At 36.4% G+C, this 13,495-nt stretch overlaps 1 protein-coding gene across 1 annotated transcript in view; it reads left to right on the forward strand.

Annotated features, from left to right (window-relative positions):
• The window catches only part of LOC113265664 (ATP-binding cassette sub-family A member 10-like), a 67,209-nt gene that overhangs the window by 15,529 nt on the left and 38,185 nt on the right, over positions 1–13,495 (forward strand). The window contains 4 exon segments of the mRNA XM_057318210.1: positions 2,116–2,341; positions 8,588–8,729; positions 8,948–9,133; positions 10,313–10,487. Of these exon segments, the coding sequence (XP_057174193.1) occupies positions 2,116–2,341; positions 8,588–8,729; positions 8,948–9,133; positions 10,313–10,487 (729 nt within the window).

The raw sequence follows: 13,495 nt of genomic DNA on the forward strand, positions 1-13,495 counted from the left end.
CCAACACAAACCCTGCTAAACTACAGACCTACTACTCACTACACCCATCCTTTTCCTTCTGTCTCATGTCTGATGTCCTTCATCAACTCACAGGCTGGATCCTGTTCCTTCCAACATGATCGGAAAGGTTGGACAATGGATCTTCCCTTCTGTCTCCTCTTTCTTCAGCTTCCTCCTTTCAACTAGATTCTTCTCTTTGGAATTGAAAAGTATGAATTTCTTCACATATTATCAGGACCTTTCCTTATTTCCTCCTCAGGCAAGTACTTTATCTCCCTTCTCTTAACAGCTAAGTTTCTTGAAAGGGTAACCTTCGCTTAGGCTCCACTCAATTCAGAATGATTTCTGTCCCCAACCACTCCACCTAAATGGCTTTTTCTGAGGTCGGTAACAACTCCCATGTCAATTAACAACTGACATTTTTCTTTTTTTCTTTTTTTAAAGATTTTATTCATTTGAGAGAGAGGGAGACACAGAGAGTACAAGCAGGGGGAGGGGCAGTGGGAGAAGGAGAAGCAGACTCCCTGTTGAGCTGGGAGCCCTGACATGGGGCTCCATCCCAGGACCCCAGGATCATGGCCTAAGCCGAAGGCAGACGCTTAACCATCTGAGCCACCCAGGCTCCCCAACAACTGACATATGTCATTCCTTATCTTACTTGATCTTTTAACTAAATAACAGAGCCTTCACCTGATTTTCATGCACTTTTCTAGCCTTTCCTTCTCAGTCTTCTTGCCAACTTAGCCAACTTCACACTCGTGCTTCTTTAAATCTGTAGTTCCACAAGGTTCTAACCTAGGCATCTTTCCCCATCCTATATACTTTCTCTAAACAATGTTATTTATTTCCATAACTTTAACTACAGTTTACATGCTGATAACTCTAAGAACCCTACTTCAACTCGTTGAAGTTTGCAACCAGCAAACTTGTTCTGTGAGGGGCCAGGTAATAAATATTGTAGGCTCTGGGGGCCAAACTTTTTTTATGGTACCTATTCAACTCAGCTGTTGTAACGTGAAAGAAACCATAGACAGTACATAAAGAAATGAGTATGGCTCCATTCCAATAAAAACTTTATTTCAAAAGGCAGGTGGTGGACCAGATTTCATCCACGGACTGTAGTTTACTAACCTCTGCTCTAGTTCCATGTATCTGTTTGCCGAATATCTCTACTTTGATGCTTCCTAAACGACTTTAATCAGATGTCCAAAACTGAATGTGTGTATTTTTCTTTTTGTGTGGCTGAGTCTTTTAAGAATTTTCCTATCTTAGTGAATGCCAAGGCTACCCACCTAAGGTGACCCATTAGAAACTGGGGAATTAGCTGAGACAATTTCCTCCGCCTTACCCATTTCTTCCAATCTCTCATCCAGCCCTGTTAATCCTAAACTGAAATCCACATACTTCTCAACTCTGCCACCAGCACTAGTCTAAGCCATTGCCATCTTTTGCCTGAACTGTGGGAGTAGTTCATTTCTCCAGCCTCATCTCTCTCCCTCCCTCCCTCTCCCCCTGTCGGTTTTGCTTTAAGGACCTCCTTCCTGTGCCTTCAATGCACTATACCCCTTCCTTCCTTTGCAAATGATGTTTCCTCTGCTCAGATTTTTCTTCTCCATCCTCAACTTCCCTCTCCGCCCAAGCTTTGTTTAGGTAAGATCACTGTAAAATGAATGTCATTTCTTCGGGGAAGCCTTCCCCGTTTTTGTTCTCAGAACACCCTCTACTTCTCCTTTAATGTAGTTGCTCAATTATAATCAAACTATTGATTGTGCAATGGGCTGTTTGATGTCTGGCCTTCCTTCTCTGCTCCACCATGAAATGTAAAGCTCCGTGAGAGTGACGAGTGTTCCTGTGGGTCGCTTCTATCTCTCCACCACCCATCACACTGGGCATGATAGATAGCTAGCAATTTTTTTAAATGACTCTTATAAGTAATGTCAACATTACTAATACCAAAATTCATCAAGACTATTCTGATGATAGTAATACTTCACCATATTTTAAAATGATGGGAATATGTAAGTACTGAAAATGAAAAGAAACAAAATGTATGTAGTTTTCCAATATATTTTTCTATAGTTAATGTAATGAATTTGTTTTACATCCCAATGTAAGTCACAACAAATTATTCTGTGATGGAGAAACTGATATCAGTGATTAGAATCAATATGAGGATGCCGCCTTTCATTTCTAATGGAGAAATTATAAATACATGGTTTACTTTTATTTGTGTGGCTTATTTCTCCTCTTTTGTGTACTTCACATCATTAAATGTTACTCAGGAAAGAAAATAGTTTAAGAAACTGCTGACAGTGATGGGTCTGTGAGAGTCAGCATTCTGGTGAGTTAAGTTACTTTCTTGCCTATCACACATTAATAAACAGAGAAACCCATTAGGTTATAAAAGAAATTAGGTGCATTCAGGAGTTGGGTTTCGTTTTTTGTTTTTTGGGGTTTTTTTTTGCATGCATTCAATTTAATTAGCTTACCCATATTACATTTTAAGATGCTGGCCGTAGAAATGAAGTAAGGATTGTGCTTATGCTTCCCTGAGTTGAAGAATAGAAATATGGTGCTTGTATCTGTTAGCTATTATCAGAAAGACGCTGCGTAAAACACCACCCCAAAACCCAATAACCTCAAACAACACTCATTTATTCCTTCTCGTTTGTCCGTGGCATGACTGGAGTCTGGCAGATCTAGTCTGGGCTGGGCTGGGCTTGGATCCAAGTTACAGGTTGCATCAAGTCTGCCCCATATGGCTCTCATCCTCCTTGGGTCAGCAGCATAGCTGGACATATTCTTCTCCTTCAGTCACAGAAGTGCATGAGAGCAAGTCTTGCTGCACTGGGCATTCCAAGCTCCCGCTCAAGTCATATTTGATAAAATCCCATTGGTTGAGGGGCACCTGGGTGGCGCAGTCGTTAAGCGTCTGCCTTCGGCTCAGGGTGTGATCCCAGCATCCTGGGATAGAGCCCCACATCAGGCTCCTCCGCTAGGAGCCTGCTTCTTCCTCTCCCACTCCCCCTGCTTGTGTTCCCTCTCTCGCTGCCTGTCTCTATCTCTGTCAAATTAATAAATAAAAAAGAATCTTAAAAAAAAAATCCCATTGGTTGAAGCAAGTCCTGTGAACAAATCCAAAGTCAAGGGGCAAAAAAGTACATTCTGCCCACCATAAAGCCAGAGCAAGTCGAAGAGACAAGCCCAGGATCGGTGATATATGGGTAATTCTATCCCTTCATGGAAGTGAAGCAGGGAAGAAGGATTGAAAATTTGAACAGTAAACTAATTTACCATAATGTTATTAAAACCAATTCATGCAGTGAGTCAATAAAGATGTTCTTTGGGTAAGACTAAGGATTAGATGAGACAATATCTTTATTTTTTATTTTATTTATTTTTTTAAAAGATTTTATTTATTTATTTGACAGAGACAGCCAGCGAGAGAGGGAACACAAGCAGGGAGAGTGGGAGAGGAAGAAGCGGGCTCCTAGAGGAGGAGCCTGATGTAGGGCTCGATGGGATCAAGTCCTGAGCCAAAGGCAGACGCTTAAACTGCGCCACCCAGGCACCCTTAGATGAGACAATATCTTTAAAATACTTACACGGTGCTGCTGCTTGTAAGGCACAAGGCACAAAGTAAAATGAATCTCTCTTTCTCTCTCTCCATTTATCTATTGTCCCTTTCCCCATAGACTTTGAGAGTAATAATAGCAAACATTGAACTTATGTTATTCCAGGGATCACTCACCGTATATAGTGCTGTTATTTCACAAAAAAAAAACAAGCACAGAAAAGTTAAGATTTTTGCCTAAGAAACTCCTTTCTTTTAGCCACTGTGCTACATAACTCAAAAAGATGAATAAAATGAAATTAGTGACAAGGTGGTATTTTTCCCCTTGATAGAAAAAGCTGTTAGTGAAATGTGCCAACAGAAATGCCTGCCATATTGTCTTCAGTGTTTTTGAGATAAACATTACATTTGGATTCAACTTGCTAAGTGCCTCAAATTGAGCGAAAACATAGCTCGGAAGTTTTCCTGATAGAGAACTGTCCAAGTTAGCAGGGTTTACATTGGCTGGAGATTTTAAAAATTAGTTAATATTGCATGCTATTGGGGAGAGTGTTTATTTACATATGCTGTGTCTTGAAATACAAGGAAAAGAGATTTTTAAAATGAAATAATTCACATAAAAAAGTATGGCTTTGACAATTTATCTTGAAAGAGAATACCATTACCAGATGCAGGCAGGCATCCCAGTTATTGGGGTGAAACTGATACATTTCTTACAAAGTCCCTGCAGTTCTTGTATATTTTATGCTTTTCCACTTTCCTCCTGATTGCACACAAATTTTGCTATAATGTACTTAACCCAAATAAGGCTCAAGAATGCAGAATTTTCAACTTTCAACAACAACAAAAAAAGAATGCAGAATTTTCAAAGGATTTCAAGAGTAATTTCTTATATAAAACATTGTGAATAGATGATGAGAATTATTTATAGTAATCTTTCCAACTATACATTTCTGTTATATGAATTTCTAGCAATTTTAGTTGTATGAACCATAATTATATTAACAGTTCAGAGAATTTGGTTTAAATATACATGAGTTATGATTTGCTCCTATTGGGCAAATTTTTTTTAAGACGGTGGAATGGGAAAACAGATAAAACAAATGATTGAAAACAGAATTTTTTGCTTAACTTTTTCCTTTGTTAGATAATTAACTGTTTACCTAACATTCTTCATGGTATTTAAAATACCATTATAAACTCATGGATCTAAACGTGTCTAATAGGTTTCAAGCCATTGTAATTATTATTCTCATTGAAACTCAAATTGTCTCATCTTTGGTCAAAGGGAGCTGACGGTTCTTTTTGACAAGATTCTAAGTAGATTTTTGACAAAAATAAATTCCTTGCTATTTTGTGTGGCAAGATTTCTTTTAGTTAGAAAAAGTATTTCAGGAGCATTGCATACTGGAAATGTTTTTTGTTATTGGATTGGTCATTATATCTAGCCTTTTTCAATAGCAGAGATAGAATCATGATATATTTTCTACATTTTATATATAGAATAACATACACATATTAAAGATAAATGCCTTCTGAATTCACACTGATATTTATAATTTAAATATTCTATATGTACTACAGAGCTCTCTCCCATATTACAACTGTATCTCTTTTCTTATGCCCTGAGAATTCTGGTTCTCCAGGAGAGATACAGTTAATCTGAGAATTAGAATATCCCTAATTATTGATTTTTTTAATCCAGAAATATACATATAATATATCTAACAATACTAATAGTATTACTTCAATATAACTGAAAGCAGTTAAAGGACTTTTTTCCCAAATGCTCTCCCAACCCCCCCAATTGTTTATAGTGTACTGAGTCTATACTGACACAGTACAGACCACACCTTCTTTTAAAACATCATTTAGTCTTAGTTCTTCAGGTAACTATAAATTTTTAAAATTAAACATTTTTATTTTCGGGGCGCCTGGGTGGCACAGCGGTTAAGCGTCTGCCTTCGGCTCAGAGCATGATCCCGGCGTGATGGGATCGAGCCCCACATCAGGCTCTTCCGCTATGAGCCTACTTCTTCCTCTCCCACTCCCCCTGCTTGTGTTCCCTCTCTCGCTGGCTGTCTCTGTCTCTGTCGAATAAATACATAAAATCTTTAAAAAAATTTTTTTTTATTTTGGGTAGATACAGACTCAGTTTTAAGAAATAGATTGCATGTACCCTTTACCCAGTTTCCCCCAATGATAACATCTTGCAAAACTGTCATGATGTCACAGTCTCATTGTGGACATGGATATAGTCAAGATACAGAACAGTTCCATTGTTCCATCTTTATAGCCACACTCAACTCTCTTCCTTATCCCCCATCCCTAACCCTGCTAACCACCAATCTCTTCACCATTTTTATGATTTTGACATTTCAAGAATGCTACGTAAATGGAATCACATAGTTCACAACCTTTTGGGGCTTTTTTTCCCACTAAGTACAATTTCCTTGACACTTCATCCAAGTTTGTATTTATCAATTGTTGGCTCCTTTTTATTGCTGAGAACTATTCCATGGTAGCAATATCTCTGTTTGGTTAGTTGTTTAACCTTTGAAAGAGGTAGGGGTTGTTTCCAGTTTATGAGTATTATAATTAAAGCTACTGTGAACATTGATGTCCAGGTATTTTTATGAACATAAGTTTTCATTTCTCTGAGGTAAATGCCCAATGGTATAATTTCTGGGTTGTATGGTGGTTTATTTTTATAAGAAACTGCTCAACTGTTTTCCAGAGTAGATATACCATTTTATATTGCCACCAGCAATGTATAAATGACAAAAGGATAGAAAATAATTGTATTTGACTTGGTTTATGCTTCCATTCATATATTGGAATTTATATATCTAATGTCCTTATTAATTCGTTGAACATAATATTGTCCATTTTTCTTACTTCTCCTTAATTAATCTTCATATTTCATGCTCTCTTTACTTCAATCTATGACCAGCTCTTTTGAGAAATTATTATTAATGAATTATTAAGAGTAGATGTTTTCATATGTGAAAGATTTACCCTATCTTCAAAAAATTAATTGAATAAGATAGTTAGGTATTTAGTTTTATAAAAGACTTTTAAAATTCCACAAATTGAAAAATGAGAGCATGGGAGAGGAAAACTATGATCTTTTTTTTTTTATTGGGATATAACTGATATATAATACTAGTTTCAGGTGGAAAATGCAAGGATTCGGTATTTGTTATATTGTTTTTTTTTTTTAAAGATTTTATTTATTTATTCGATAGAGATAGAGATAGAGGCAGCCAGAGAGAGAGGGAACACAAGCAGGGGGAGTGGGAGAGGAAGAAGCAGGCTCATGGCGGAGGAGCCTGATGTGGGGCTCGATCCCATAACGCCGGGATCACGCCCTGAGCCGAAGGCAGACGCTTAACCGCTGTGCCACCCAGGCGCCCCCAGTATTTGTTATATTGTTAAATGATCACCACAATAAATCTAGTTAACATTTATCATCCACGCAGATTGAGATGAGAACTTTTAAGATCCACTCTCTTAACTTTAAAAAAGACAAAACAATATTATTAACTACAGTCACTGTGTTGCACATTACATTCCCATGATTTGTTTTATAACTTGTTTGTGCTTTTTAATCACCTTCACCCATTTCGCCTGCTCCGCACCCCCACCGCTGGCAACCACTAATCTGTTCTCTGTATGTATGAGTTTGTTTGTTTTAGATTCTGTGGATAAGGGAGATTATATGGTATTAACCTTTGTCTATTTTAACTTAGCATAATGCCCTCACGTTCCATCCTTGTTAGCCCAAATGGCAAGATTTCCTTCTTTTTTGTGGCTGAATAATATTCCATTGTGTGTATATCTCTATCACTTTTTTTTTTTTTTTATCCTTTCATCCATTGATGGACACTTAAGTTGCTTCCTTGTCTTGGCTATTGTAAATAATGCAATAAACATGGGGGTGCATATATCTTTTTGAGTTAGAGTTTTAATTTCTTTCAGATAAATACCCAGAAGTAGAGACGTACCTGAGTGGCACAGTTGGTTAAGCATTTGACTCTTGGTTTCAGCTCAGGTCATGATCTCACAGTGGTCGTGGGCTCAAGCCCTGTGTTGGGCTTCCCACTCAGTGTAGAGTCCACCTCAAATTCTTTCTCCCTTCCCCTCTGCTCCTCCCCATTTGCACTCGCTCTTTCTCAAAGAAATAAATACAATCTTAAAAAAAAAAAAAGTACCCAGCAGTAGAATTGCTAGATCATTTGGTAGTTCTGTTTGTAATTTTTTGAGGACTCTCCTTACTAGGAAAACTATAATCATTTAACCTTACTGTTTGTATACATGAAAATGCTGTTTACATGTGATAGTACAAATTTATGTACTGCACAAGATGATATAAAAGGATTTCAAATGCATTATCTGTATAAAGTTCTACACTTGAACTGAAAACCCTATGTAAATTTAAAGGGAACTTGACAATTTATTACTGTGTTCATGAAAGGTCAGTTTTTAAAAGTGAGAACCATTTTCTTGTTTAAACATATCTTTGATCTATGTCCTCAAATTTTCAAAAATAACCATGCTTTGACCACTGTGATGCAGTATCCCTGTTATATAGCTGTTAACGCCCAGGACACCTTTTGCTTTCCTTTAGTTTTGTGTTTTCTGGCTACACTGTAGTACTTTAATTTCTAAAAACAATACCCTGAACGGTTAATGTCAAAAGCCATATAAGGATAAAAAATAAAATGAGCTTTCCTTATATCAGAGAGATTTCAATTAAACATTAAGAATAATTTTATACCAAAAGGAACTTAGTCTAAGAGAGTTTAAAGGTAAAATTATTATATTTCCATTTCATATTTAGTCACTTGACTGAAAGAATCAGATTATGTGTAATTATATGAATTTTTTAATTCATTCAACAATTGTAAAAATTATATTTCAGAACTTGTACTCATAACTCTTTTGCATATTGCCTCTCCAAACATTTACCTGTGTGTGACATTCTGAAGTAACACCTTGTTTCTACCATAGGCTGTCCTGGAGATTAATGTATGCTGGCCTCATATTTATCCTGTCCATTTTTATGGCTCTGATCATAACATCTATCCAAATTGTAGTAATTGTTGGCTTCATGGTGATATTCACGCTCTTTTTCCTATATGGCTTGTCTTTGGTGAATTGGCAAAACATATCTCTTAATTTGTTTCACATCTCAGATAACTGAGTAGATGATATTTCTTCAGGATATTGGTTTGGCATAGTCACTAATTTGGTATCTTGTTTTCTATGTTTTGAGAAAGTTTTTGACAGTGTGAGAAATTGATTACTATTGCTAAAAATGATTCTCAAGGGAACACATATACCAATTGGAACACTTCTTCTTTCCTTCAGATAGCATTGGCTTTCCTCCTGAGTGTGCTGATAAAGAAACCTATCCTTACCGGTTTGGCTGGTTTTCTCTTCACTATATTTTGGGGATGTCTGGGATTCACTGTATGATACAGACAACTTCCTTCATCTTTGGGATGGACTTTAGGCCTTTTTAGCCTCTTTGCCTTCACTGCTGGAATGGCCCAGGTAAGGAGCACAATGATTTTATTATTTTATTCATTAGATTTTCAAAATTATTGAAGGGTTTGGTAACTTCACGAAACTTAGTGATCAATCACCTTGTATTTAAAAAAAAATTTTTTTTTAAGATTTTATTTATTTATTTGATACAGAGAGAGACAGCCAGCGAGAGAGGGAACACAAGCAGGGGGAGTGGGAGAGGAAGAAGCAGGCTCACAGCAGAGGAGCCTGATGTGGGGCTCAATCCCAGAACACCGGGACCACGCCCTGAGCCGAAGGCAGACGCTAACGACTGCGCCACCCAGGCGCCCCAATCACCTTGTATTTTAAGAAGTTCTGCTGCATTCTCTTGTGAATTCTCACCAGAGTAATAAGCAAAGCAGATAGATCATTTGTAAAATCCTAAAAAATTTAAAGAAGAAAAATAATTGCCCATTATCTGACCCCTCAGTTTGTCTGATTTATGTCCCCATTTAAAGAAGCAATAAAATGTGGAGCTCTGAGTAATAGTGAATAAGTAATAATGCATGAATCAGTCTCAGCTCTGCCCACGTACTAGCTGGGTAACCTTGGGCAAGTCGTTTGACTTCTGTAGCCTTCCTTTCTTCTTCTGCAGAAGGGGGATGTCAGTAGGAGTCACCTCAGTGGGGGTAAGCGGGAGGGCTGACTGTATTATTCTCTACACATAATGCTAGTGCAGTTCCTGACACATGCTATGTGAATGTGAGCTATTATCTTTCTTATCTTTAAAATCAATCTCTTCAAGTCTTCAGTACTTATTTAATATTTGATTATTTCTACAATATCTTATCCTTAGCATTTTTATATTTCCTTTATATGTCCTCCAGTTTCACTGCCCGCTCTGAGTTTCTCTTCCTACAATATGTTATTTTTGGCTCCTTGACCACTTCTCTAAATCCCCTTCTTTAAAACTTATGTGGTAATCAATTAGTCAGTTAAATTTCTATTCTTCAATTGCTTTACTTTGTCAGATAGCATTTCCCACTTCCGTGACAATAATTTTATTTGTAAAAAGCAACACTACTACTAACAACTTCACTGTGCCTTTTTGAAGAAAAAGCTATTAAAATATGAACTATATTTATCTAGCACCATTTAATAAAAAAAAGAAAACCTTTAGCCTTATAGGTTCATCTTCTGTTATTTTATTCTTTTTAATCTCAGATATTACACATGGGTTATTACCATGTGTACCATGGTACCATTATTACCATGATTGGCTTTATTTTTCCCGATCCGTCTGGGGAGTCATACATAATGATGGTTACTTTCTTCCTTCTGGCACTTGATACTCTTCTCTATTTGATATTAACATTATATTTTGAGCGAGTTTTGCCTGGTAAGTCATAGTGTGGTTACAGTTTAATTTAAAACCACTATGCTTCTTATAAGGTAATATCTTACTATTTGTTTACTTGTAATTTAAGGAGCATTTCTGATGGCAGAGGGAAGGAAACAGTTTAAAAATTAATAGTCTCCTCATTTTCATCTCACTAATTTAATGGTCTGACCAGAATTGTTTGGTAAAAACATTTTAGTTAAAAGTAACTTGTATTTCTTTTGGTTTTTATCTTTTATAAAGGTAGGGCCTGCATGTGTGTGTATGTGTGTGCGTGTTGGCGTGTGTGTGTTTGTTGGTAGGTGGGGAGAGAGAAGGAAACAACTTTAACAGCTATTGAACATGATGATGCTTTTTAGTTTGAATTGAACTCATGGACATTAAGAGAGCTCATTAAACAGCTCTTGCTAATATTTGGCTCTAGGAAACTTGTTTTTCTGCATCTCAAGAATATGAAGGAAACAGTATAAAGTTAATGGATGACCTTTATAACACTTTATAGAGTGTCATAAAAATTAGTAAAATAAACTCATAAAATTAGTAAAAAAATAGTTTTTAAGTAATTATTGTTAAATTCCTGTGTAGAATGCATATGGCATCCCAGGAACTAATATATTCCCTTCTGCCCACATAAAATCCACAAATTGTACTCATACATAATTCCTTCTCATGCAGCAGAATCTGAAGAGGTCTATGCTGTTCAAACCCTATTATTTTGGTGTCTTTCTTTAAACGTTTTCTAATTCAGGTATTCTGTTTTTAGGATATGTATAGTATTCTTTTAGACTTTTACTTGTTTCATGTTCTTTATCTCCATTACAGTATTATTTTAGGATTTTATCCCCTATGCCTCTTATTTGTTCCATTAATATAATTCCATAATCTGTCATTTTGAAATAATGCATTTCTTATGCACTTAGCAAATTGGCTTCAAAATTATTTTGCAGAATTATTCTTGTGAATGAACAACTTCTTAAAATTAAATGAAATTTCTTCTTTGAATGAAAAGTAGTATATAATACATGTAATCCCTGAAACCAAGTTAACACATGTGCCTTGGCACAGGTCACAGACAAGAATCAGCACTCTAGTGTCTAATGATCAGAAAATTTTACTGTCATCTCAAACCTGCAACATGGAAATTCAAATCCCAGATCTGATCTCCTGGTGTATGCACTCACTCCCTTGTTCATACACATAGCAAAGGTCTTAAAAATTCCTTTTTGCTGAACCCTTAAAAGTGTCCCCAGCTAAACTGGGGCTAGGATCTTCTCCACTTTCTCATCATCTTTTTCTTTTTGGATTTTCTTATTTTCTCTTTTGCCCATTGTTTATAACCCTTTGTATAAAAATCAAGTGAGTTTGTTTGTAGCCCATCAGGCCCCAGAGCCTAGTAGATAAAATTGAAACTCTTTCTTGGGATTGAAGGAAGGCATAGTTAACGCTCCAAAGGTAATTTTCCCCTGTCACAACTCTGTACCATACTACCTATTTGTCCTGTCCTAAGATTTTGGGTTTTTTCTACATTAAAATTTTTTTCTCCAATACTTCCATCTAAAATTTGATTCGTACTTTAATAGGTAAATACCTACTCTTTCTTACTAAGTTCTCTACTCATTCATAATTAGCTTACTTTTCAAATAACTTCCCTAGCCCCCACCCTTTACTATGGGAAGGCACAATGAGTAATATTTATTTCTGGGAGAATGGAATTTAATTTTTTTCTGTTTCTATGTATTCACATAATCAGAAAATTTTACCAATGAGTATTTAGTTCAGCATTTAGTACAAGCCTCACATCTTAGAGATGCCAAAGCAGTGGTCTGGAGAGGTTATATGTCTGGCCCAAAAACAAAGTTAGCAGAATTTGGACGGAAACTTTGAAACTGACTTAATACTCCCCTTTTGGGTTTTTTCCCCCCACTGAATTCAATATTCATTATATTTATTGTTTATGTCCTGTATTTTTGTCTCTAGAATGTAAGTCCCCTGAGGAAGAGATGCTTGTGTTTTATTACACTGATATCTCCAAAGCATCTAGAGCAGTCTTTGTCACATAGTAGGTCCTCAACAAATTCCTGGTAACTTACATAAATGCATATATTTGTCTTCTTATTTTAACTCTCTTCAGGATAAACAATGTGTTTTTCCATCTAGAGACCACCTGGTGCAAAAAAACTCTAATAAATATTTGATGAAGGAATACAAGAATGTCCTCTTTTTTTCCCTCAGCTTCAAATAAGAAATCTATTTCTTCTTTTCCTTCTTCTCCTACTACCCCTCCTTCTCTTCCTCCTTGGGTTTTGTGTGTTTTTTTTCCTTTTTCCCACAAATCTGATTCAATCTCACTTCCCCTTACTTGGGTACAATATGTATTCTTTAATTTTTATAAACATCTTTCAAATCCACATTTTTAGAGTAGGTTATATTTAAATGTTTTTACTTCATAATTCTTTTTCTGAACCAAAATTTCCCATAAAACTGGTACTAATTAGAAAACAGATTTCATCTATGTATCTATTTAATACATAACTGCTGATTAAGTTTATGTGGGTCAACAGTCTCTGTCTTCAAGGCTTCAAGTTAGCATTAATTAAATATAGTGTAGGAAGTGTGATAGGAGCGGATACCACAAAGTTCTATGATAGTGTAAGACCTCGGGTTGGTGGGAGGAAAGAACTTCAGCTGCATTTAAAGAATAAGAAAGTTTACCTGGCGGACAAGAGTGCACAAAGAATTTTACAGTCAAAAGGAATAACATGTGCCCAGCAATGGAAAACAGCTGCAGTGTCAGGAAATGAAAAGTTATTAGGTAGAACTAGTGCATAGTTTGGGTGTCAAATGTGGTTCTAGTGTAGGAATTCATAACCAGCTAACAAGAAATTACAAGAGGAGATTTTTTTCCAAATACGCATCTGTGCACAGCTACGCACAGGGCAGCATGTAAAATCCCAATGATGCTGAGGTTCACCTCCAGTGAAGTCCCTCTGTAGGTGTCTGCTCTTGCT

This window comes from Ursus arctos, unplaced genomic scaffold (assembly GCF_023065955.2).
Source record: "Ursus arctos isolate Adak ecotype North America unplaced genomic scaffold, UrsArc2.0 scaffold_24, whole genome shotgun sequence".
Taxonomy (NCBI): domain Eukaryota; kingdom Metazoa; phylum Chordata; class Mammalia; order Carnivora; family Ursidae; genus Ursus; species Ursus arctos.